The sequence below is a fragment of the Choristoneura fumiferana genome, chromosome 18 (genome assembly GCF_025370935.1).
Source record: "Choristoneura fumiferana chromosome 18, NRCan_CFum_1, whole genome shotgun sequence".
In the NCBI taxonomy this organism is placed as follows: domain Eukaryota; kingdom Metazoa; phylum Arthropoda; class Insecta; order Lepidoptera; family Tortricidae; genus Choristoneura; species Choristoneura fumiferana.
The window spans coordinates 10585025-10613024 of NC_133489.1; the positions used below are offsets into that span (position 1 = coordinate 10585025).

At 34.8% G+C, this 28000-nt stretch overlaps 3 protein-coding genes across 3 annotated transcripts in view; 2 read left to right on the top strand and 1 right to left on the bottom strand.

Annotated features, from left to right (window-relative positions):
• Window positions 1–3748: 3748 nt before the first annotated feature.
• Window positions 3749–7482, bottom strand: LOC141437906 (ADP-ribosylation factor-like protein 16). The gene is made up of 3 exons (XM_074101479.1): window positions 7161–7482; window positions 6466–6564; window positions 3749–5422 (listed from the first exon to the last, which is right to left on the bottom strand). Exons 1-3 carry the CDS (start codon window positions 7437–7439, stop codon window positions 5225–5227), a joined length of 576 nt encoding a protein of 191 aa, XP_073957580.1. The 5' UTR covers window positions 7440–7482; the 3' UTR covers window positions 3749–5224.
• A 6493-nt stretch (window positions 7483–13975) lies between these two features.
• On the top strand, window positions 13976–16259 carry LOC141437966 (NADH dehydrogenase [ubiquinone] iron-sulfur protein 3, mitochondrial-like). The gene is made up of 2 exons (XM_074101576.1): window positions 13976–15026; window positions 15636–16259. Exon 1 carries the CDS (start codon window positions 14029–14031, stop codon window positions 14833–14835), a length of 807 nt encoding a protein of 268 aa, XP_073957677.1. The 5' UTR covers window positions 13976–14028; the 3' UTR covers window positions 14836–15026; window positions 15636–16259.
• Window positions 16260–20812: 4553 nt separating this feature from the next.
• LOC141437920 (lachesin-like) overlaps window positions 20813–28000 on the top strand; it is a 30995-nt gene continuing 23807 nt past the window's right edge. The window contains exons 1-2 of the mRNA XM_074101501.1: window positions 20813–20932; window positions 27887–27986. Of these exons, the coding sequence (XP_073957602.1) occupies window positions 27920–27986 (67 nt within the window). The 5' untranslated portion in view covers window positions 20813–20932; window positions 27887–27919. The remainder of the gene's footprint in view (window positions 20933–27886; window positions 27987–28000) is intronic.

Genomic DNA, 28000 nt, shown 5'->3' on the forward strand with positions numbered 1-28000 from the left:
TTTCATGTTCAAAATTTATTCTGTAGCTAAGTCAAATGCGCCATTATTCATTTAACATTTTAAACAATTATTACATTTTTTAATCAACATCAATTTCAATTTTCTTTCATATTAGATATTTGCTTAAATAATGAAGCGACGAGACGGCTAGCACAAATATTCTTATAAGGTACAACATTGTTAAAATAATGTTTAATAAACGAGTAATAAAATCAACAAAGATTCTACAAAGTTTAAGATCCGACTGGACCCATTAATGGTAGGTATGAAAATGTTTAGGTTATATAATAGTACATTGTGAATTAAGGGGCGTAAGAAGCGAATTACTAACGAGAGTTTATTAGAAGCTCGACGCCGAAGGCGGAGGGCTTTTATTGACTCGAGTTTGTAATCCTCTTACGGCCCGTAAACACACAATGACACAAAAGCGGGCATATTATTTTTACTAGAAATTGTCGTATTTACTTTGTGTTTACTTGACGATAGTACACTATTATCACTATTTAATAAAATAATGCCACAGTCAATTTACAACTAAATTATAAGTTTGACTAAAACTTGCATAGACATAATAATATCTTACATAAACATAAGCTATAATATACCTTATTAAAATGTAAACATTTTTTTGAGTAAAATAAGTATACCTACTTCGACTTTTTAACATTAACCCTGAAATTCGTGGACACCCTACTCATAGAACACGCTGCGGTTTCATTACGTGTTGATAGTTATGATAAGCGTGTGATTGCTTGGCTGTGCGCAAGTTAAGCTTTAACGTGTCTTCTCACACACAAAGAAATTGTGCTTATTCTCTAAATATTCCTGATGATATATGATTTTTCTAATAGGTATTTAGTAAGTGCAGTTTTAAGTTCCGTTTAAGATACCTCTTAGGGACTGTTCCGCCACCCATTGACTAATTTTATTTGACGGATAAATGTAATGCTGCCTCCGTCTATTCGTACAAAACAAACAGAAACGGCATCATATTTATCCGTCAAATTAATTTAATCAATGGATGGTGAAACAGGGGGTAAAGAGTCGTATTAGCCCAATAGGCAGGCAACGCATCTCTGATTTCATTAATTTATTTACATTGTAATGTAGCTTTTACTTTTTCGACTTAAAACTCACTCCTTGTCGGTTCCTAAATAGCTGTTCCTCTCATTCACTCAAAGATTGATTGGTAGTAGATATCCCTTAAAGAGATAAGTTGGCTTTTATACAGTATGTGCAAGGACCATATATTTTATTTTTTATTTATTTTAACATACTTCACTTACTAACAGATTTATTAACCACTTGGTATTGCTTGTTTCATATTTAAGTGGTATGAAACTTTGAAGCTTTAGATATTTTGAACATGAAACTACCGTGAGACTCACTCATATTAAATGTTATTATAACGGATAACTCACGTCTTACTCCGAGTTTAGCTCGACATGTTTCGGGCTATTTCGTAGCCCTTCCTCTCAGGAGCACGCGAACCGGCGGCTGCCGCAACACGCACACCACGCGCCACCGCTCTGCTCGCACGACTGCAAAAACTTATAATTTATGTGAAAGTGAGTTTGTTTGTACGCGTTAAATTAACTAACAGATTGTCATAAAATTTTGCATACAACGTTATTATAGTATTAGAGTAAATAATAATGAGCTTTAGCTAAAAGAAATATCTTGTAAATGTGAAAGTTAGTTTGTTTGTTCCGTTACCACTCCTTAAATTAGTGAACAAAGTGCCATTAAATTTTGCGTACAACATTATTAAATTAAAATACTTGAATAACTGATACAATTTATCACGAAAGAAAGAAATTTTACCGAGGACACGCGATAAACAAAGTCTTCGGGCAATAGCTAGTAAATAATTTATAAACTAATTTAATTGCTTACTAGCTTGTTTACCACATTTCAAGTAGGCACATCAGGCCAGTGAAAATGAATAAAGTCGACTTACCAAATAGATTTACATTATTAGTTATGTTAATAATATAAGTAGTAGAGGTTAATAAAATAGTGTTAAAAGCAAGTGTGAATATTATAAGTAGTTAGGCAGTAGGCGTTTGCCGATATATTAATTTAGAACAAACAAAGTCAACTTAATTTGTTTTAAGAAAACTTAAGTTAAAAAGAAATATTTTCCCTTAAAGCCGGTAAAAAACTAAACGTAAACCAGCAATCGGATTTTCTCCGAGCTAACCAAGTTTACCGTAACTAGACACAATTTCTTTAAAAGCCTATAATATCTTTTTAAGAGTGCTTATCGTGAAAGGGGTACTAAACAAGCCGCGTCGCGAACATTATTTAAAAAAAGGAAGCCGCGGGAGTTTACTTGTTTTGAAATGTTTGCACGAGACAAGGTTACAGTGTATCAGAAAAATATTTTTCATCTCTCCTGTTCGGAAAGTTTAATTTTCATGGGTAGATAGGCGGGTGGAAAATTGCGTTTTCATCTCTAGGGTGGAAAGTATTTTTTTTTTAAATTTTCGGTTAGCCACGGAGTCGAAAATAATTGAGTTACGTCAATGACACTTTTTTTTCACGTTTCGGCATGGCCATCTAGATGCACGTCGTGACCAAGGAGTTTATATACGGTGGAAGTTGAACGCCGAACATCCGTTTGAAACAAGAAAATTGATCTCTATTACATCACGAACATATTCCATCTCTTTCTTTAGTTAGGTTAAGAAAGAGATGGAAGTCTTTCGTGAAATATGAGAGAAAGAGATGGAATATATAAATAAGTAATAAAGGTCAATCTTCTTAGTTCGGCATTCAACCTCCAGTTTTGTATATAAGCTCCTTGGTCGTGACCAACTCGATTTTTTTTATAGTCGGCCGTGGCAAGTGGCCAGTCGAAAAGGTACCGTTGGAGGTTGGATATAAGAAAATTCAATTTATTATTATTCTCATTTTTGGTAGTATTTTACTTTCCGCACAGTCGAAATGAAAAGTAGAGTGTCTAACTCGGGTGAAATTACCCATTTCCCCTCGAACTACTGGCGCCTCGGCTGAAATGGGTGACTTTCCACCTTGGGTTATCAATCTACTATTTACGTTTTTTAATTAATGTAAAACATTACGATTAAAATAAAATGATGAGCTGTGATGTTGTGTAATATTAATACACAAGATAAACGATAAGCTAACAAAATTAAACTATGGTTGCGACACAAATACCAACATGGTTTCTATTAACAAAAATTGCTCGTTTTCGACCCACTTACTCGTTTTCGTTTTTTTGTCTTATATGAAAAAGGCCCAAAAATAGAAGATACATTGAAAAAAAAAAAAGGATAGCTGAACTACTTACTGCTTACTTGCTGCTTAGCTGGCTACTTGACATTTAGCCAAAATTTACTAATTAGGAACCAACATAATGCTAATATTGCATAACTGATTTTGTAAAACATTACCTAACTTTTAGCTACTAGTAGGCCTTAATTTTGTAGTCACTCAAGTAATGTTTACAAGCCACAAGTTTTTTGTTACTGTTAGCAAATACTTTTTGTTTTTTAATTATTTATACCAGATATTGCTAACAGTCTGCATAAAACATTGTAGTATTGCTTCAATATTTTCACTTACAGTGCAGCAAGAACATTAAGTAAAACACAGACGTTTCAATATGATTATGTTTGGCTTTTATTCTGACAGCTTGCACCCGTGTAAAACTTCGTATATTCTGTAGAAATTAAGCAAAATTCCTTCGTACATTTTATAGGCATACCTACCATCGTGGCATAATTTGGATTACTTAAAAAAAAATCAGCAAAAGGATCTTAATTTAAAAAATTATCACTGAATTAAAAAATAAAAACTTTTGAGTCCAAGAAAAAGAAAACAGTACGTACTAATTGAGAAACAGTAAGTTTTTGTAACCGTTCTGCTGTTTTCTTTAGCCACCGCGGGAAGGTCGTTGGGCCATCAGATAGCGCCAGATTTGCGGCCACTCCATTAACAAATTACCTCTTTTAAGCGCTTCTGTAAATAAATGTGCAGGCTTCTTTATTTACACAAGATAATGGTTTTATTTTCACATGTGCTTGCGTGCCCGCAGGGAATATAAAAGAAAAGTCTTTTTTAGTTAGCGGACATTTAAATTTTTTTGGAAAGCACTTTTTAAGCGTTGGGTTGGAAACATTCTTATTGTTTTGCAAAATTTTGATATCATTAACAAATATTGACACTTTTAATTTAGCATAATAATGGCAGATTAAAATCTGTAACATGCTTCACGGTTTTTAATAACTGTTTAAATTTTTACTTATAACTTATAAAGCAAACTCTCAACGCCGATAGCCTCTCGCCGGCCAGTGATCTAGTCTACTGGATGACAGTTAGTAGCCTGGTATGACTCTACAGCGTAACGAGGCCCTCGTTACTAAATTGACTTGTCTATTGTTTATATGGTAGGTTTAATCTTCTGGTTACTGAGGCTAACCCTCAAAGCCGCTAGCTCCTCGCCGTTCAGTGGCACAGCCTACAGAATAATCGGGAATCGCTTCAGTTCAGCCCGTAGCCAACAGCTATGCAATATCAAAAGGGTTTCGTAACGAAACTGTTACTTATATAGTAGGTTTAAGCTTCTAGTCAGTTAGTGACGCAAGCCCTTAAAGCCGCTAGCCCCTCGCCCGTTAGTGGCGCAGTTTCAGTGTGACCAGGGGTTGTTTCTGCTCGACCTCGTAGCTAACGGCTATGCAGCATCAAAAGGGTTTCGTTACGAATATGCTACTTATATAGTAGGTTTAAGCTTCTGGTTAGTGAGGCAAGCCCTTAAAGACGCTAGCCCCTTTCCGGTCAGTGGCGCAGTTTCAGTGTGACCAGGGGTTGTTTCTGCTCGACCCTTAGCTAACGGCTATGCAGCATCAGGAGGGTTTCATTACTAATATGCTACTTATATAGTAGGTTTAAGCTTCTGGTTAGTGAGGCAAGCCCTTAAAGCCGCTAGCCTCTCGCCCGTTAGTGGCGCAGTTTCAGTGTGACCAGGGGTTGTTTCCGCTCGACCCTTAGCTAACTGCTATGCAGCATCAGGAGGGTTTCATTACTAATATGCTGCTTATATAGTAGGTTTAAGCTTCTTGTTAGTGAGGCAAGCCCTTAAAGCCGCTAGCCCCTCGCCCGTTAGTGGCGCAGTTTCAGTGTGACCAGGGGTTGTTTCTGCTCGACCCTTAGCTAACGGCTATGCAGCATCAGGAGGGTTTCATTACTAATATGCAACTTATATAGTAGGTTTAAGCTTCTGGTTAGTGAGGCAAGCCCTTAAAGCCGCTAGCCCCTCGCCGGTCAGTGGCGCAGTTTCCAGGATGACCGGGGGTCGCTTCAGCTCTGCTCGCAGCCGGCGGCTTTGTAGCATCAGGAGAGCTTCGTTACGCATCTGACGGTACGCCAGGTCCATCTTACTTAAGACTAGAATAAACTGAAAAAGTAAAAAAAATATCGTAAATTTTCGTCAGTTTTCGAAAACTGAAAACGTCAAAAGTGTCGGATGTTCATTTTAATTTCATAACAGTTCTCTTGCATTTGATCACTTGACAATTGGCATTGATCACTTTTTTATAATATCGTGGTCTAATTCCAAAAATATTTCGTGGAATAGGTTTATTAAATCATTTTATGACATTTTTGTAAAAAAATACTAAATGATCGTGTGTAGGTATATTTCCAAAATAACATTTGACGTTTGTTTGACCTTCATCGTAAATAAACGTTAAGTAACTAAACCGCCTTAATCTAACACTGACAGGCGACAGATAACACTACGTTTTTTTTAAATAATTGTGACGGGCAAAGATAAACGTAGTTTTTAACGCCATGACGACTATGGTTAGCTTTAATTCCGGTAACTTATAAATAGGATAAAAACTTAAACCCAACTAAAACCTAAATCCTTGAAAAAGATGTCTTAAATTCACCTATTTTATGAAAAAATAAAATAAAAATAAACATTGTTTTTTTTGAGACCAATGCCAATTTGTGACGATGTAAATAATATTAAGGTAAGTACCTACTTAATTAATATTTTGCTGTGTGCTCTGAAGGGATCAATATCAAATACGAATAGCAATAGTTCAGGTAATAAAATTGATTCCAAAATATAAAGTAATAATAATATCATTAAAATTTAATTTTTCCTATTTTTTTTCTTATGCATTGTCATCGGACCTCATGTGCGAAATTTTAAAGCAGTCGAACCTTTATAAATTAGCAAAGATCGACTTGTAATATTTGTCTATATTATGGTTACAACTGAAGATAATATAAAGTTGTAAAAGTAATAACCATTTGCAAAAATTAAGTTATCTAGCCTTATGCGTGCACGGTGCAGGTTTCTGCGTGATAGTCTCCCATGAACACCTAAAAATATTTACTTCGGCTTTCCTAGTAAATTTATTTTGTTTTATATTAGAGTTTGCTTGTCTAGTGTTTTACATTATGTTAATTGTAAGTAAGTATAGCTACCTTTGCATCCTGCAAACAAGGGTCTGCCAGTAAAGTGTAAAACATAACCGCAGCCGCTGATATCTGGCACAGATTTGATGTGTCAACCACGAATAATACCTGAAAAATAAGTAAACCGTTGGTTGAGAAAAGTCCTCGAGTCGAGTGGCGACTACAAACCGGAAGACGAAGCGTTGGCCGGCCTTACACCAGGCGGACTGACGATATCATGAGCTCTGTCTCTGATGGTATTTTGTGGTAATTAAACCTAGTTTGCGTTGGCATCTAACTTGCATACATGTACCAAATTCGAAGTTAATCTGACCACAAGAAGTGAAGTTACCCACAATACTTGCAATTGGATTTAAAGTTAATATAATAATTAAAACCGCACTAGACCCATGCGGGAACTACAGATCAAGGCATTTTAACAGAGATGGTCTGGGACTATAGTAGGAGGTGAATAGGCCGGAGTCGAAGTCTTGCCTTTTCCAACCATAATAAAGACAGGGCCACGTCAATACTAAACCACTTTTTTTTTACAATTACAAAAAAATAACGTATTACATTATGAATATTATATTAAGGGCATGTGTGCCGGATAACAGTAATTAAAAAAAAGCACGGGACACTTGGCACCAATTAACCTAGTCCCAAAGTAAGCAAAGCTTTTGTCATGGGTACTAGGCAAAGTAATAATAGGTAAAAGTAGTTACCTTTTCAACTCCTTCCAGATAATTACTCCACAGTGACGCCATCTCTCCGCCGACCTCTCTAATACTCAGCGTTTGTTTTTTCCCATGCTTATTTAAATAATGAATATCATAAATGTTCGTCCCAATAGTTGGTACAGGACTATATGTATTGTCTATACCCTCGGCTTCTTCCAGCTTTTTTAACAAAGTCGTTTTCCCCGACCCTTTTGGGCCAAGGCAAATTACGGATATTTTTTTCTCTTGGTCGTCCACTGTAGGGCGAAGAACGTTATTTTTCATTTTATTTCGAGTTAAACAGACACTTCAAATAGGTAGTAGAACAAATAAGATTGTGGGTGGTTGATATTTCGATAAGTCCCTAGTTACCTTTCCTTAGCAACGAATATTCTTTGATAAGTAAACCATAGATGGCGCGATCAGTCTTATTCTGTAGTTAGAGGAAATTATACAAGATTATTTTTTTGTCACCGTCTAAATTTGGATATGTGAATGAGTATAGCTAAAAGAACATTTTTAAGTGTTTTCTAGTGATCTATTAACATTTTGAATTATAGGGTGCATGTTAAATGTTCGGGAATATGACTGATATCGAAATTTTGAAAGTTACTATTAAAAAACACCTTGTATAATAGTAGGAAAATTAAAGTTGCAGTTCCATACATAAATTATCAAATACATTAGGTGTCAAACAAATCATGAGCCATCATAAAAAGAACGAAAATTTCCTGAAAAAGTATCTTCCATCCAGGGTGTAAATTTTAATGTTTTGTACGAAAATAATTTATCTGCACATTATTTTCAAATTTATACCTATTACTTACATTCCTATTTCGTAAGATCTCGTGCCTGTTTTTCATTAATCATTTCGAGTGAATGAAGCAATTTGTGCATTTAGTGAGTTTTTTCAGGGAAAACTCATTCTAAATATCCTATAATAAATTAATGAATGATGTTCAATATGCACATACTACTATATGTATACTTACCTACAAATAAAAATATGAAATCTATAGGTTCGTAATTCTTTCTGTTGAAAAGGTGGCCTGGAAAAGATCGCTCTGAAGCGATAAGGCCGCCTATAGCTTAGGTACCTTAAATATTTTTTCTCTGCGTACCAGTTTCTGTATCGCTTATTTGTGGTACTTGATATAAAAGTTAATTGTATTGTACCTATATGTATACTACTAACAATGGAATACTATTGTTGCAATTAAAGTTATTCTATGTATGAATTTAATTAATTCCTTTATGAGCTATCTAATTTGTGCAAGATTGTACATACATAAACTTCTTCATTGGATCAAATAATTTCAGATCAAATGGCGAAGAAATATGCATACTATAAATGTTTTAAAATATTTATAACGACGATTAATTCAATGAAGCGTTACTTTACGAGTAGTCTTATGCAATAATAAGTGTCATGCAGTCACAGTTATTTTGTACCTGTAATAATGAACACGGTAATAATTAGTTAAATTACGTTATAAAATCTTAGGTTATAATATAAGCAACCGTTATTTTTAACGCAAATTTAATTCCCAAATACCTGTTATGCGTCTAAGATTCCTACCGCAGCGAACAAAAGAGCTGATGATCTTGAAACGGCTGAACCGATTTTGATAAAACATAAATAAAACCTGCTTTCAAATAAAAGAAACCGCATTTAAATCGGTCCACCCGTTTAAGAGCTACGGTGCCACAGACAGACACACATAGCGGTCAAACTTATTACACCCCTCTTTTTGCGTCGGGGGTTAAAAAACAAGCATTAATTAATCAGTTCGCAAATTAACACTTTAATACACATTCGCCTCAAACTCCGAAATTCTTCGCAAGAACAACTTCGCGTCTATCAGCTTAATTACTTGCAGATTCTAATAACAATAATAAAACTTTTGTGAATTTTGCGTCTTATAAATTATGAAGATTTTAAACCTTAGGGGTGGGGTAGACGTTACACGTCGAACAAGGTTCTCCGCTTCGTTCGAAGGAAGTTCATCCTCGAACTTTCGACATGTGTCCCGCAAGACTTGCTCCTAGGTAGAAGAGTACATCTCGCACTGAAAATAAAGCGTAGGTATAAACATCCAGGAATTCTCTTTAATCTCAATACTTAAACAGTTGAACTAAGAAAATACTTTAATACCTAATATCTAGGTTAAAGCTACGCATTAAACTAGCGGTCCTTAACCTTTTTGGCTGGCGACCCAAATTGATAATATATTTGTAGCCCTCGACCCTAAAATACCGCAAAGTTGACGTCAAAGTAAAGTATTAAAAGATACAACAAATATTTTTTTGCGAGGCTTTTATTAGAGAATCCCTGTGACCCATCCCAATACCACCCGCGACCCAAATTTGGGCCGCGGCCCTAGGTTAAGAAACGCTGCATTCAAGAATACGAACTAGAAGAAATAATTCGAGTAATAGCATTACTAGTGTTTACCCGCGGCTTTGCACTTGGCTTGAACTTCCGGGATTTAACTAAATTCTCATTGGTATTCCCAAAAAATTACATCGTGGATGTCAAATTTCATGTCTGTAATCCTAGTAGTTGAAAATTTTGAGAATTTGTCCCGATTCCGTGGGAATATCGGGAAAAAGTAGCCTATTTATTCTAGATTCAGCTATTTACGCATCAAATTTCATCCAAATCCATCCAGCCTTACTTAACTGCCTTTCCGAGTCCAACATTACTGCCTTTTCGCAACGTAACGTTTGACAACCTGTTTCATTTCGCAACTTTTCATTCCGCAAACTCTAAAACTGTAAATATTTCAGGACTTATTTCAGGGCCATCGTGTAGAACCCTTTAGGTTAAGTTAGGTTTGTTTTATAAAAATCCTGAAATATTTACAGTTTCAGAAATATTAAACAGGTGGGAAATGAAAAGATGCGAAATGAAACAGCTTAGGTTGCCAGACGTTATTTGCCGAAGCCGAAACATTAGTAAACCGACAAACATACACACACACAATCAGATAAGTACTTACTCACAAACTTTCGCATTTATAATATTAGTAGGATTCTTCAGGTACACACAGGAACACAATCAACGTAAATAGGAACGTGTATTAGAATTGATTCTTGTATACACCGAGAAGGGAATAAAACAATAACTATACATACGAACTTATCAATATACCCACATACTAACTATTGGGCTTCTGTCACTAATGGCACAGTACAAAAAAGGAGCAGTATACCATCTTTATACAAACGGCCGGAACGCGAGTTATACCTAAGCGCCACGAATTCTCAGCATAACTCGGCAACCATCAGTCGCGAGTGTTCCGCGGTTACGCACGGACTCACGCGCATTTATTACGTACCTTAATATATCACAACGATATAAACAGTATTGTTCGGTGTACGGACGTTTAAATTCATCTAATGTAATATAATAAAAACGTATAATGAAGTTATTTATCAGTATGTGAATTTTTATACTTTTAAATTCAACAACAAAGCTTTTCGCACATCCCAGAAGAGGCGCAAATACTTCTCCGTAGCTAATTTGTGGGTAACAAATATACGTAGTGATGAAGCCAAATAAAACCGTTTAAGACATAATACGTTTTGTGGTTTATTAAAATAACGTAAAATGCATTTTTGTTAAACACTACTTAGTCCGTTTTTAAATCTCTCCTAATCCTTTCCCTACTTTAAATTTCATGTGACATTATCAAATCAAATACCTACATAACTGAAGAATGACAGTAATAGAGTAGGCAGCCCTATCGCGCGTTTGTGTACCGAGCCGCGGCATAGGTAATTAATTATCAAGGACGCTGCGGAGACGGAATACTGCTCCTTTTTTATACTGTGCTAATGCACATGGTGCTAACTAGCTGTGCTAACTAATGGTGGCTCGTGGTAGAAAGTTACTTTCATGGCTAACAGCTGGTAGCATGGTGAACGGTTGTTTTGCTCTGAAAAAAAGCTCTGATTGAGTTGTAGTGTGGTGATGGTTGGATTTGTTTGTATTCTGACAATGTGGAGGTGAAGGAACTGCATGAACACACATTTCTTGCATAAACGTAGCTATGTTTTAGTTCATTTATTTTCATGTTTTGTAATCATCGCAATTTTTTGCTAAATATAATCTTTTTAGAAATAAATATCCCCACAAATCAACCGAAAAACAAACTTCCCAACACGGTAAAGATCAGCGAAATTTTGTGATTTTATTATTATTAATATTTATTACACAAGTTATAGTGAAAAAAAAAATAGACAGACACCAGCTATTTAGCTACGAGTATTTAGGTCTTATCTCATTGCAAAGAAACAAAATAAGGCTCAATAAAAGCTGAAAACAAGACGTCTAGCTTAAATGCCTTTAAAGCTAAACAAATATACTTAATAAATATCATGGGACATTTGACACCAATTGACCTAGTCCCAAACTAAGCAATAAAACCGTTAGTCAAAAAATGACATCACACATGAGAAGTTTTCATTTAGATTTTGCGCCTCGAGCATTAACAAACGCTGTTGGTATGAAATGAAAATGTTAGTCATTTATCATTAATAGTCTTATACATAAAACAAAGTTCAGGCTGCACTTGATTCAGTGTTTCCCGCCGCCATCCAACTCCAGATTGTGCCCGCCACGCCACAACTTCCGGCTTCCGGTGGCAAATATGCGCTTGCGCGGTTGTGCTGGGCCGGATGTTACGTCACAACAACCTACTCCCTGCAATCATAGGGAATTATGAAAAATTCAATCGGACAGCCGTATCTGAATCTGATTTTACAGAATTATAATCGATGTCGTAATTAATTATTCAATGACATGACATTGTCATTGTTGAATTATATAAACATATCTAGATTTTACCCGCGATTTTGCACACGTAATCCATTCAGCAGCAGTTAAAATGAAATTCCGGGATTTTGTCGAAACTTTCATGGGAATCCCTGAAAAAAAGGTACCCTACTCTACATTTTGGATTTCATTAACGTTGCGCGTACCATTTGCGTACAAAACACCAGTGTCAAACGTCATGTCTAATGTTACCGGTTGTTTTTTTTTTCATATCTACACATACACGCTCATACAAACTTTCCCGTTTGTAAAATTAAGTAGTAGGAAAAAACTAAGATAAGTATGATTGGGGAAAGCCGTATCAGTTGGTTGTTTTTATATTACTAGACTATTAATTGAATCACGTGCAGTGAACTAATATGATTCCTGGGTTAGCGACAAGAAATTTGTCAACATGACAATTAAATTATGAACACTTTTTTTCCTTATTTAGAAATTTACGGAACCCTCGGTGCCAAAGAACTCATTTTACTTTGTAAGGTTTTTAATTATTAAGCAGCTGCAGCGACAAAGGTCTACTATAGGTCTACTATCTACCGCCAATGATGGAAAACATGCAAAATTTAACTATAAATTTAGTAGACAATTGAATATTAAAATGATAGAAAATCTAGGTGATTTTTCTCTCTTTGCAATCACTTCAAAAGCTGCCAAAGCTCTGTTTTTCAAAGACGGTTAAAGAGATTTATTGTACCTTTCCGCTTGACCTGCCTCAGCTCTCCGTTTAAATATTCAAAAATTAAAACTGGGTGCTCTGGGTAGCTGAAAATTGGAGTAAATCTTCCTTTCCGGTCGCAAGGGGCGCGCGGTCTACCGCGGCCGCTCCTGACTACTTCCCTAATCAAAACCGAAGTAATCTTTTGGAATATTAATGTTACAATGTAATGGACACTCAAACATTTTCAATTTAATTCAAACTGAAAGTTAAAAAAAAAATTACAGGGTGTTATTAAGCATGCAGTAGATCATAATTATAGGTATGTACTTATAAACACGGTAATTCAGGAGACGTGAGCACTGAGCAAGACCAACCCTATACCCTCATCAGTAATTTATAATGGATCATTCACAATCATAATATTTAAACAAAAGCCTACACTTTTAATTTTAGAGTGACCGTGCACTTAGTAAATACTCGTAATTTAATACTTTTTTTCGCAGAAACAAAAAAAGATAATTTCATTACTGGTATCCTCGACTATCTGAATCCGGTAGGTTGGTTCTGCTCACGTCTCCCGAATCACCCTGTGTTATCTAAGTTATCTACAAATCTTGCTAGTCTCACCCACTTCTTATAATCCGGTTGACTTGAAAGCGTCTGGGAGGATAAGAAAGGAAGAGTAGCCCCCGTGAGGAATTCATTCTTATCCTGGCAGCCCCTTTGGCACGGACACGTGGTTTAGTCAATACAAGTGCAAAAGAGACGCAGTAGACAAAAAACTTGTATTTTTTTTCATATACTTTTTTGAAACTAAGTTAAAATTGTTGTATGCATTCATGTAACTGCACCCACCTAACATGTACAAGTAACACCTGTGATGTTCCAGCAAAATAAATCATTTCATTTCATTTCATTTCATTTCATTTAAAAAAAAAACTAAAATTAATAAAATTGGTATGTATTAAAAAAGGTCAGTCTGTTTATGAAATTTAACCTGTGCCCTTAAAACGATATTGGTTCGAGATGATTTCATTTAATAGCTATTGAGCAGATTCATTGTTTCTAAATAAAAAATACTGATGTATGAAGACACTAAAAGCGAACGAAATAACATCGCGAATTCATAAAGTAACTTGTAAAAATAAAGCATCAAATTAATAAGTCCTATTTAAGGGCTCATACTAGTTATTAGAAAATAAAGAGGCGTTTTTATGTTAAACTATATGACCTCTTTTAATTATTAGCCAAAAAAATTAACAACGTAGTCCACAACTCGATGATACTATGCCTCAGTTTACGCCTTGTTCTAAAAGTCACTGTTTGAAATTCAATTATGTCAACATAGTAACAGACTGGTTGTCAAAACATTGAAAATGCAGAGATTTTTAACAACACTCTTAAGGAATGCTCTACCGGTTTTAAAGCGTTCATTCTGCAAGACAAGCACTTCATTGAGCAATAAGAAAGGAAACGAAGATCAAAGTGTGCAGTTGGGTAACCCGTTTTGTTTGGAACCTATCGAATATGAAAGCCATACGTTGCGGAAACACGACAACGCTAAAAGGCAAACGCTTTATGAATTTGGCTTGTACGTTGCTGCGTGCTTACCAAAATACGTGCAGAAGATACAGATGGCGCACACCGATGAATTGGAAATTCTAGTTGCTCCTGAAGGTTTATTTCCTGTTTTGAGTTTTATGTGCTATCACCAACACGCCTGCTTTAACTATTGCCCTGCCATGACGGCGATAGATGTCCCTAGCCGTGTCTACAGATTTGAAGCCATTTACATACTTCGTAGCTTGAGATTTACGGAGATGGCTAAGGTAAAAACGTACACTGATGAATTGACTCCTTTGCATTCATCATGTGAATTATGGAGTAGTAACAACTGGTTTGAAAGGGAAGCGTATGACATGTATGGCATTGTGTTTTCCCACCATCCCGATCTGAGAAGACTCTTAACTGATTACGGGTTCACTGGTCATCCGTTGAGGAAAGATTTCCCCATCGTGGGGTATACGGAGTGTCGTTACGATGATGAATTGAAAAAAATTGTATACGAGCCGGTGGAATTCGCTCAGGAAAATCGTAAATTCCAGTTAGAATCACCATGGACTTACTATAGAAATTTCCATGAAGGATACAATGCTCCGATGCCACCTCCAAAAAAAACTTAGCACCTTGTATCATTTTACTTTAACAGTGTTTCTGAACTTTTAGACGTTATTGGTTTATTTATTATAATAAATTTATTGAAGATCTCTAACATTTACTTCAGCAAACTTACTAAATTAAACGGTTCAACTCACGATTATAAGCTAGGAATGGTTCGACTAGTTTCGATCTTTTTGGGAGATCATTTTTATAGGTGAGTGCTTCATTTACTGAGTCCTTTTTAATTAAGCAAACTTATCTAGATCAATTTGGTATAAAATAATACTTTTACTCTTTACTATATCCATCCTGTTTAGTTCTTGTCCTAATAAAAATATTTACGTACTCTATCTCGTCTTATTTTGTCGATACCCTGACTTAGTTCGTCTTTTCCTAGTAGCTAAATTTCCAGTCGAACATTTTCCTATACTTGATTTACACCAGACGTATTTATTCCTAATATTATGATATTTCCATTGGCAGATTATCCTAAATGCTTTTTTTCCAATATGCTTTTTTACTGAAGCTTTTGTTCACAATCGCGTTTTCCCAATTTTAACTTCTAGTTGTGAGATCCTATAATTGGCTTTATTGATACTATAAAATAAGTTTACTCTGTAAATTATAACTGTTGGATCTCCAAAAATAAATAAATAAATTAATAAATTAATCGTCACAGAAACATAGGTTGGTTTAGGTTATGTTAAGTTTGCATCAGTCCGAAGGGCCAAAACTACACAAAAGTAGTAACTGTTTCTGTGTCGATTGGAAAAAAACGCGACTGTAAAAATAACCTTCAGTAAAAAAGCATTATTGGTTTCAGGAAAATCTGCGAATGGAAAAACCATGTCAGGAATAAATACCTACGTCTGGTGTAAATAAATCAAGAATAGAAAATTTGCGACTGGAAATTTAGCTACTAGGAAAAGACGATTTTTGGCAAATGATCTAACCAGTCAGTATATTAAAAAACGTCGTTTGGTATACAGCGAAGATCGCCGCCATTTTGTCCCGTGGTCGACCAGATGACGGTCTTTCTAACGCCTCGATTAATAACTTTGGAAATTAGCGGCAAGTGGCTAATTATTCTATCTCCATTTCATTAAGTTAGTTGCCTCATAAATAGCCTGGGTCAGGAAAATTACATTTCGATGCCTCACTTATTATACGGGAGTTATGAGGCGAATTTTCTCGCTGGACATCGTGATATTTTGCGGAAATGGTTAAATAAATGGTTTGTCAACAGTTTAACGAAACGGGTAAATTGTTAAGGATCATTGAAAATCATGATCATGATCAGACTCTATTGAAAATATTGTGACATAAATTGAAGTCTTTATTTGCTCTATTTTGCCACGTCAGACTTGTGACTGTTTACGTTTTATATTAGTAGGTACAAAAGAAATCAAGATTTTATTTTGCAAAATGCTTATTTTCATTTTGACAGTTGCTTGCAAGACATCTTTCGTGCAACATATTTACAAGATTAGATTTTTTGTCTAAAGAAATAAGTACTTTTGAAGAAACTCAAATAAGAATACTTTCTACTAGAAGTGCACTACAAAGAATGTTTTGTGGGAATTCCACAAAATTCCTTTGTGTTGCACATCAGTGCACATCTCAGTATTTCAGTATTTATTTATTGCAACACCTTTTACAAAAAATTATAAAAAATGATGCCCTGTTGGGGCGTGGCAATTTTAAAATTAATTACATTAATTAACTTATACATAACATATTATGCTATTTTAACCTTATGTAATTTTTAGGAAGAGGTTTAAGGAACACTTATAAATTAACTTTATGTAAGGTATCTAAATAAACTACTTATACATTTATCTAGAAATAACATAAACTTAGAACTTAATATTATGTGGTATCACAGAATGAATAGATAATAGGACAAGTAATACCTAGTGCAATGTGATCATCTTTAATTACAATAATAATAACAGTAAAACAATTTTTCTTTATTCTTCTAAATATTCATTTATACTGTACAGACATGGCGTAAGTAGTGAATGAATTTTGAGATAGGATGGAGGCAATTTTAATTTATTTCTGTGGCGTAGTGAGTAGGTGCTTTGTTGATTATCTCTCTGTATGAAATAATCAGGGTATTTGTGAACAAACTTGGATATTTCTAGTATGTAAATGGAAGGTACTGTTAGTATTTTATGTGCTTGGAAATGGGGCTTGCAGGTTTCAGTGTTGGTAATATTTACTAAGATCCGGATCAGTTTTTTCTGTGCAGTAAAAAGTGTCTGTGCATCTGTACTATTACCCCACAAGATGATACCGTAGCTAAGCCTCGCGTGGGCATAGGCATAATAGGTTACAAGAGCAGCGTGTAAATTAGTGAATTTCTTAATCTCTCGTAGAGCGTACGCAAAGCTAGATAGTTTACCTCTTATCTTTCTAATATGTGACTTCCAATATAGATGGGTATCAACTACTAGTCCAAGCAGAGGAAAGTCGTCAACCACCTCTAATTTAAAATGTTTGTAGGAATAATTTATGTCTAATGGGGGTTTTTGATGCGGATAGTAAGTCATTATTTTAGTTTTTTCATAATTAATTTGTAGGTTGTGGTCATTCATCGAGTTACTAGTTTTTTTCGAATATAGAGTTTAATGTGTTAGTTAAGTTAGAATTGTTTTGACATATTGTGAGCAGAGAGATATCGTCAGCAAATAAGATACACGGCTCGTTCATAACTTTTGGTAGGTCATTTATGTAAATTAAAAATAAAAGGCATCCGATGACGCTACCTTGAGGGATTGAAGCGTTTAGCAGTTTACTTTCAGAACGGATATTTTCTATTACACCGGTTTCATAATCAAAATATTCTATTTCAGTAAACTGCTCTCGGTTTTTTAAATAGGAGGCGAACCATTTATGAGCAATACCACGTATTCCTATGCCATGTAACTTATTTAACAGTATATTGAATTGAACTTTATCATAGGCTTTTGTCATGTCTAGTAGTATTCCGACAGCGTATTTTTTATCATTTATTGCGTTTAAAATTTCGTTGATGTATTTATAAACTGCTAGAGTGGTTGACCTATTTTTACGAAAACCATTTTGGCAATCGTCGAAAATTTTATATTTTTCACAAAAAACAATAATGCGATGGTACATTGCTTTCTCAAATATTTTTGAGGCGGTTGGTAAAAGAGCTATGGGTCGATAATGATTTGGATCTGTTTTAGTGTTTTTTTTTGTGAATAGGTTTAATTATGGCTTTTTTAAATAATCTGGGAATGTGCCTTCATTAAAGGATTGAATAATTAAAATGGTGAATGGTACCGTAAAGCCAGTTGATCTGCGCATTTTCTTATTATCTATCATCATCTATAACCAACAATGAAATATGTCTGCCAAATTTAAAGTCTCTAGGTTTATTGATTACGCTGTGCGCTTTTAGGGAACACTTATATTGATTTTGGTTTATTTTGTAATTAAAGTCAAAGTCAAAATATCTTTATTCAATTTAGGCTATAACAAGCACTTTTATGAACGTCAAAAAAAACTACCACTGGTTCGGAAAAACTTCTGTTGAGAAGAATCCGGCAAGAAACTCAACGAGGTATATTTTTTTAAACAGATCTACAATATTTGATATTATTATGTATACATCACAAGTATTTAATACAGCTTTATTTTTAACACTGTAGGTTCGTTATTTGAAGGGATCGCTAATGCGGATCGGAATTATTTCCAAATATCCCTGTTCATGATATAATCATTAACTTTATAATACGCCTTAGATATTAATGTCTTCTTGACAGTAGATCTGAATTTTGTATCTGTTTCATTTATAATATTTTTGGGAATTTTATTATAAAAACCACCATAAAAACGTATGCAATTTCCCAGAGACTTTTTGGATTTAGCCAGTCTGTAAGATGGAACTTTAAGCTTCCCTGTGTTTCTAGTAGCCTTTGGCTTATCGACGTTAGTGGGAAAATCACAAGTTCTTCCTTACATAAGTACATGATTATTTCAAAAAGATAATTATCGTATAATAACTCGTGCATTTGCTTTTCGAAATCATCATTTCGTGAAGAGGAACTGATAAGGAAGATTATAGTTGGTTGCCGGGTCTATCAATAACAAGTATAGAATGTATTGTTAAAAATAAATAATAAAAGAGATATACGTTTTAGTTTGAAGGCATTTAAGTAGGTAAGTAATAGTTATAATAGCTACTCGTAAAAACTGCTTTCAGGATTTCCCATAATTCCTGCATGATAAAGAATAAGAAACGAGGATTCTGAGCATTATGCGCTCTCCGGGCTCTATCTCTTAAGCAGGTGAACGTATAAAAAAATCATTTCAGGCAAAATTTATAGGTAATCGATCTTATGCTCTACAATTTCGTACCTAGTACCTACAGTTAAATTTTATCAAAACAATAAAACGAATTTAAAAAAAAACTGGGCAATTGCGAATCGGACTCGCGCACCGAGGGTTTCATACACATTTATAAGTATGTAAGTAAATGGGAATCGTGTATTGAAGATATTTCTCGCTTTTTCCAATTTAAACATCCAGTGTATGCAGAGCCCTACTCTAAAGCAAAATGTACGCAGTGTTGGGTCAGATTATATTGGGCATTGAAATATTACTGACAGACATAAAAAATCAAGATTTTCAGACTTTTCTAGTTGGTTCTGTTATAATAGCTACCTTCATACCAAATTTCAAGATCCTGAGTTCACGGGAAGTACCCTGTAGGTTATGATTCCCTTGCGATGCGAGTTTCGAAAATTTGCGGAAATTTGCGGCATAAACGGCTGCATCTTTTGATTGCGTTGGCTTAGAAGTTTGATTTTTTCACAGCTCCAAGGGACAGTAGATCTCAGCATTAAAAAAAATCAGCTTGATAATCCTTGATCTACGCGTTCCCGAGAAAAAGGGTCTTAACAGACAGACAGACAGACAGACGGACAAAAAGTGATCCTATAAGGGTTCCGTTTTTTCCTTTTGAGGAACGGAACGCTAAAAACAGTACCTACCTATTTATAACCCTTGACCTTGAATAGGTTGAGATGCGGACACGAGATTAGATCTATGAGACTTTTGGGACTGTTTTTAAAATACTGAAATAAAATTTTGTACAAGCTTAGCTACAAGCTAAACCTCTCAATCCAATGATCATCATCATCATCATCACTCAGAGATACTACAAGAGATTAAACAAAATCCTACTAATCCCACTATAATATTATAAATGCGAAAGTTTGTAAGTTTGTTTGTTACTTCATCACGTCTAAAGCGCTGGACCGATTTAGATGAAATATACCGATACATATAGTTTAGAGTCCCGCGGTAGGACATAGGATAGCAATAGGATAGTTTTTATCCCGGAAAATTGCATAGTTCCCATAGGATAGCGATAAACGAATTCTATGCGGACGGAGTCACGGGTAACGGCTAGTGTTATAAATGTGAAAGTTTATGGAGATGTTTGAATGTTTGGATATTTGTTACTCAATCACGTCTAAACCGCTGAACCGATTTAGATGAAATTCGGTATACAGGTACTTTGAGTCCCGGGGACGGACACAGCATAGTTTTTATCCCGGAAAATTGCATAATTCCCATGGGATAGCGATAAACGAATACTACGAGAACGTGGACGGAGTTTAGAACCTTATGACTGTTCACGGGAAAAATAATTCCACTCGTATTATGAGCAATATGTCAATATGCAAGGTTTTTGTTTTATGTAACCCAACATTATGTACAGTTATAGGAAATATAGTTAAATACTTTGAATACTTTGAAGAATCATAAAAGTAACACCAAGAAATCAATTTCAACATTTATAAAATCGTCCTAACACTAGGCTAGCACAAGTCCTTGATTTTTCTCAAAAGCGTTCCCAAAATCCTATTGGCTCCATATCTGCCTTCATGAACGGACATCTGCGTAAGAATAACGGCAGAGCGGAGCTTTGAATGAACAATCGGCGTCAGTGTGTGGCGCGCCCGTGCCGCGCTGTGCCGTCCCTTGCTCCCGCGGGACCGCCAACTTATCACGCGCAAACTTTATGCGGGGAATCGAATATTAACGGGCATGGACGCCAAGACAATTTGAGAATGGAATGAGGTGAGTGTTTTGGTTGTTTTTATTTTTTGTTTGTGATGGCCAGTTTGATGTTTGGTAGTTTTTTTTTTTGTTGAAAGAAAGTTTATCTATTGTTTTGTTGGTTTTAGAGGTGTTTTAGTTTTATTTGTTTCTTGCAGTAGTTAAATATTTTTTAGGGAACTTTCTTCTTTCGTTTCATTTTTGAGTAGGTACGGAAAACTATATGATTCAATACATTATTTATCAGGTACTTAACTAATTTTATTTAACCATCTAAAAAGTTATAAATTTAACTAACATTTACATTAAATTCGCTTGCACAACCTGGAGTTCGAAAGCTTTTTTTTAAATTGTCAAATGGTTTTTTTTAAACCTTGATGTCTTAATAAGCTTGTCTTTAAAAGTTTCTGAATTAAACTAAAGGGTCACCTAATGGTTCGCTGACAATTTTTACGCAGATTTTTGATTAGCAGACCACTTTTCGCCGAGTAACGATACGCCGATGAATTTGTACGCAGATGTATTGTTTCGCAGACTAACGTTTCGTAATTCAGTTGGCTTGTGAGTCAGTAAGCCGAACAACTATAAACAGAAATTCTTTTAGCCGATTAATCACTACACATTTTCAACGTTTGCTCGTACAACTTTTTTATGTCATGTGGTAACTCTGCTTATCGTATTTCGGCGAACAGTTGTTCGGTTAACTGAAACAATTACGAAACAAGCAATCAACTAAAAGTAAATCTGCATATCGCTATTCTTCTTACCGACTACTCGGCGAAACGAATAATAGGCGTAACAAAATTATACTAAACGTTGGTCGGCCAAAATGAAAATATGTCAATAGTTGTCTGCTAAACGAAATCTGCTTAATTAAACTCGGCGAAACGAACAGGTCACCGAAATAAAGACCAGAAGTTCCAAAAAGCAATGAAATAGGCCTTGACTTGACTATGCCTTGTGTAAAAACATTCTCAAGTTTTACTTGCTAATTAACACTTCGTTTTCACTGCCCCGTGACAAACCACACGTCAAAATTAATGAAGGAAAAATCTCCTCCCTTCGAACTAAGGAGGAATTCTTTAGTAATTAACGTCATTCTTTTCGGAAGCCAGTAGCCAACATTCCCGGCTAATAGACGTTCAAATAATCAGTTGCCGGAAGTTAACTAGAGTTTAACACGTTCGCTGTTAAATGAAAAGCGTTTCGTTTAAAGTGCTCTTACACTGCTAGATACTTCATATCGATCGGATTAGAAAATTTATATTTTCAACTGTCTTTTATTTTAATTTTTTCAACTAGCCCCCTAAATCGTGGCAAAGTAGCAGTTCTTAAAGCAAAAATAAAATAAGGTGACCCGGGGCTATTGCAGCTGGGGGGATATTGTTCCTGAGCCGTCTAATGGCGTCCTTACGACGCCATGTTCTTCTCGGCCATTTTACGTTGTGTTCGCCAGAAGACTCTTTTCTTTACACAACAAACATGAACATGGCAAACATGGCGTCATTAGGACGCCATCAGACGGCTTAGATACAATATCCCCCCATCTATAATAGCCCCGGGTCACCTTACGTTTTTAACACAGGCAAATGTCAAAGTAACAGATAAATACTTCGCTAACTTTAAACAAGCTAAAGAAAAATTTACAATAGAAGTTTAATTAAGTTGTTACACGTATAGTTGGAGAGTTAAATAAAGGTCAGTGAGTGATGGAAAAGGTCACTGTGAAAATCGCTGTTAGTTGTACAATATAGTTACTATAACTACGGGGAATTAATCACGTAAAAATATAATCTATTTAAAAACATCTCAAAAAACTTAATATACATAGATCATAATTTATTTTCTATAAAATAAATGATTGTAAGCGATGATAAATAGTACATTTCGATACTAGTGCGGAAAGGATGTCGTTACTTCATGAGTCCTGAGGTATAGGTATAGGTACAGTTGCGAAAAAAAATACAATATAGAAAAGAGATGTTGAAAAGAATAAACATACAGTACATTTTGAGTGATTCTTAATGACAAATCATTTTTGTCTTCATCATAGCTTTTAGCCTTGAAAACTTCGACCACAAGGTAGAAGCCCGATATTTCTAAGAAAGTTCAAGAAAAAAGGCCATAACAATGTTTTCTGAGTACGGCTTCGCTTTATGTTCCGTTCGTCACAAAATATTCATAAAACAGCAAAGATATTCATGTTTAAATTTTTCCGGTAAAGCACTATTACTCACAATTGCGGCCTTCTCACATTATGTCTGGCGGTGTTAAATCCATTTCAAACTCTGATCCACTCATTTTACACAAGCTTTTTGAAAACTTTAAACTTTACTGAAGACAGATAAACAAAGTAAGTTCGAACTTAATCAGTAATTTTTTTCACAAATTAAAGGCGTTTTTTTTTTCATTTAAACTTACATTTGTAATTCATAAGGCAATGGATTTTGCTCTTCAGCTAACTCAATGAAAGTTTTTTTTTTTCAAATACATATTTTATAAGAAAGAAACCACTTTATAATAATATAATAGTTTACTATTATTACCTAAGTATCACTGTGTTCGATTATTCGGGTACAAAAATATTTAAATTGTATGAAAACAAAAACTACTGTTGCCTTTAGAAACTTAATATACTGCTTGCAGTAGGAAAAACGCCTCCACTTTGACAGCCGTTTTGGCAGCTGTTCAGTTCCATTCAAACACCTTAATAAAAACTGTTTTTCAAAATTGATTGATTTAAACTTTATTTTCACCATCACACAAATTTAAACATAACACAAATACAGACAAGAAACACAATATCGAACTATACATACATAGGTAGGTTAGCTAAAACTTAAAAAACAAAAATCTTAAAACATGTGCTTATAAACAGTGGATAACATGTGCTATGGGAAAAAAGGCGCTGACTCAGCATAAAAAAGCGCTGGTCAATTCAATATTTAAAAATAATAATTATTATTATAATATTGAAGAGGTATGTAGTAAAATATGAAATATCAATATTTTTGCATTAATAGGTAATAGGTTTTTAGTTTCATAACGTCTTGGTACAAACTATTTAACATTATACTTAACCTCTTCGGTAAGTAGGTAATCATGAATTGGAACAAGCACCAATTTAAAAATAATGGAAAAGTAAAAAGCACTAGATCGTAAAAACGAACTTTGCACACGCTAAACAGTCAAAAAAGTGCACTTGAAAAACTATTGAAAAAATCAAATAATTTTTCACTTTTCATGCTCGTAAAGTTGGTGTTTGTGGTGGATCTAGATCTAGACCAAGGTAATAGTGTCAACAGTCACAAACAAAACAGTTACTACATATTTTTTATAATTTTTTATTTATAAGTAATCAATCAAATCAACCAAAATAAATAAATAAAACTAAAAAAATAAATAATTAAAATATTTAATAATGCATGAAAGATAAAAGGTACATAGAAAGTGAACAATTGTTTCCATTGTTGCTGTTTCATTTCCTCATAATCTAAGTGAAAAGCAGAATCTAAGTGAAAACTTGAGCATTAAACCCATTTTCCCCTCGACGTGACTATCCACCTTCGCCGTACCGGCTCGGGGGGCTATTTGAACGTCTTGGGTAAAATAGTTCGTTTTATGCTCTTGTTGTACAATCTACTATATTACTTTGATCCACCAGTGCCAGTGTTTGGGTTTGGTAGCGGAGGAGAAAAATAATAAAAATGGTTGAACAATTAGTTCATTGAAACGGACTCCGCAAAGACGCCTGAGTCAATATAGTTGATTGTTCAACAAGGGACTAAAACAAGCCATAATGACACGAGATGTTTAGCCACCCGAGCAGAGCGAAGATGGCTATAGTTCGAGTGTCACTATTGTTGTTTAGTCTCGCGTTAAACTCTCTACTTTTAATTCACATTGAATGCGAGGAAAAAAATGACATTCTATACAAAATTAACATTTATTACTTTTTAAAAACGTACCTACGCTCCATACAACTAATAAACACCTGTTCAAAATTCAAATAGCGAAAAAATGAGTAACGTAGTGTTTCAGCTTTTCTTTCATAAGTGTTTTTATTGTTATCATTGAAAAGTGGCTATGTAGTCTGGAATAATCATTACTTAATTCATACATAATAATTACATAGAACCCTAGTAAAAACCGCTCATTCTTACATTATTATTTTGTATACGCGTGCAGTGTAACGACACTCCACTTTACAACCGACGCAATGCCTTGTTGATTAACGATCAAATTAAGGTCATTTGATAAATATCCCGTCGAAAATTTTTCTCTTTGTTTACGAAAAGCACTTCTAAACTTTTCTACTTAGTAAATTAAGGAGCACAATATTTAGCACAATATATGTATGAAAGCGGTACACAGTATCGCATAATTTTGTTTTCTCATTATAAACTATGTTACGTCGAATTCTATGCTATCTACTACAACATAAATGGCTTAGACGACTTTAACAAATGAGCTCTCCGCTATCGATTTTTTTAACCGAGAACGCTAAAACTATAGATTTCGTCGGTAGGATATTTGTGGTGAATGGTTACTACACGGCTACATTAAGTACCTATAGCAAAACTATAGTTAACGAACGAATGAGAATGATTGAATGTTGTTTAAATGCACGATAGACTAAATTTACCATGCAAGCATTGTCTTTTACTCAATTACTTTTTGTGAGCAATTTTTTTAAATCCGATTTTACGTTTTCATAAGTTTTTCATATATTCTACTTCATTTAAACTTTCTTCCGGCCATTACAAAGAACAACAAAAGTAATTAACCTTATAGGTGCAGCCGTTCTAAAGTGATGCGCAAACATATACATACCTACATTTCTTCGATTCTTTTTTATCTACATAATAATTAATAGATTGTACGAAAAATCATTTATGAATGTAATATCCTTATTTTTATGATTTGTAATGTAATATGTTCATAGAACCTCTATCTATTCTTCATTAATTAAGATCGTTAATTATTTTAAGAAAACTATTTTAAACTGCTAATATAAGTTTTTGAAATAACTGAGACGAAATAACTATCTCGATGAAACTTTTTAGTCAATCTTGAAGTTTTTTGTGAATAGAGATTTAATCGGTGTAACAAATGAAAAAGTGCACGGAAATAGGTGTATCGCAACTTTATACAAAATCTTGTTTTATACAGAGGCTATATAGGTACAATGAGTTTACCGGTCGGTATGAAATTTCCGACGGCGTTTGTAAACTTAGTTTCCACGTCCAAGTTGTTCGTCGAGCTCGCCTGAGACTGGCTCTAAGACAATGTACATCAATGCAGTGGAAAATATTGTTAGTTACTACTGTGAAATACCAATGCGGTAGAATATTACGCTTCCTAAGGTACCGGGTCTTACAGAAATAATTGCGATTTGAAGTTCTAATTTTCGTTTTTATGAGAATAAAGAAAGCCTCTGTGCTTGCAGTTTTGGTTTGAAAAGAGTTTAAAAGTTTATTTATTATGAATCGAATAAGAAAAGAGTAAGTTAGGGAAATCTATGCACCGAGGGTTTTGATTTCATAAAAGCTTTTTATTTTTATTCGTTGTTTTGATTACTAGAAATAATCTTGCCTCGACCTTTAAGTATGACAATTTAGTTTTTTATATTAAATACTTCACTACATAAAAATCACTTAAGGCTCATAAATGGAACTGTTTTCTGAACCAGGTGTAACCTAATCCACAGGAATAATACAAATTCAAAACTCCGCACCCAAATAAATCACGTGTCCGTACAAAATCCCGAATTCGCAGTGATTTTTTAAATTATTGGAATACTCCCAATCGGGACCCGGGATTATGCTCTGATACCGCTGTCATGCAGTAAATTTTTATCAGATATAATACCCTGATTATAATTTAAGGGCTGTCTCCGTTATCCATCTGTGTAATACTTACTACTTTTTAAGGTAACTTGAAATTCTTAGTTTGTAGTTTAATGAACAAAATCTTCGGGACTTTTCGTAGTCTCAATTTGTACACGAACAAATGCCTTATGTGAACATAGGAGGTGGTTCAATATCGCCACCAATATACCCATAAGCATAAGCGATAGAAGTTTCAATATGCCAGTGACCATTTTCATACGGCCGTTACTACGCGTCGAATTTTTCTGAAGCATTATCGCACTTGTGCGGAAAAGTAGTTACCGGTGCGCGATCGCATCCGCACTCGTTTTATACATTTTCGGTCGGCATTCACCCTGTGTAATGGCGACATGTGATACAAAGATGCCTGTCATATAGATATGTTGGGGAATCATTATTGACTGATCGAATCGCAAAATCGTCGTGCGGAAGGGACCGGAATAGCTTTCCACGTGTCGTGATCACACACACGCCTCCTAATTGCTGTGCGCTTGCAAATACGGTGACAATGTGTTTTCTACATGGCGGGGCGGGCGCAAGCGGCGTATTGCTTTGTGTAGGTTTGGAACTGAATCACTTCTTTGTTCTATGTGTTTTTTGCTAGTCATTTGAAAACGTGTAATGAAATTACCGTTCACTCCTGCTGCTCGTACACATTACTCAAAACATGCATAATATTTTAAATGATAACAAAACGGATAACTCACGTCTGAAATCGAGTTTAGCTCGACATGTTTCGGGCTAATCCGTAACCCTTTTTCTGGGAGCAACGCGACTCGGCTCGGCGGCTGCTGCAAAACGCGCACTGCGCGCCACCGCATTGAGTCTCACGGTAGTTTCATAATCAAAAATACATAATATTCCTCAAAATGAATAAGTAGTTATTAGTAATAGAGCTCGTTATGAATACGAATTATCCTTAGCTGTCAAATTATTTCCACATTAAACAACCAAGGTATCAACTATCGATCTATCGATATCATCTATTCAAAATCGCTGCTCTCTTTTTGATAGGTCAGTAGTTTTAAGTAAACGTAATCTCCTATTTTAATTGAGCTCACATATTTGTATGAATTTGTTACAGTCTTGCATCATAGTTTATAACGTTGATGGAAATATGCAGCCTTGGTGGTCGTTGTATCTGCTGGCAGTGTTCATGCTTGGTCTAGATTCAAAACTAGTTGGTAAGTATATCTAA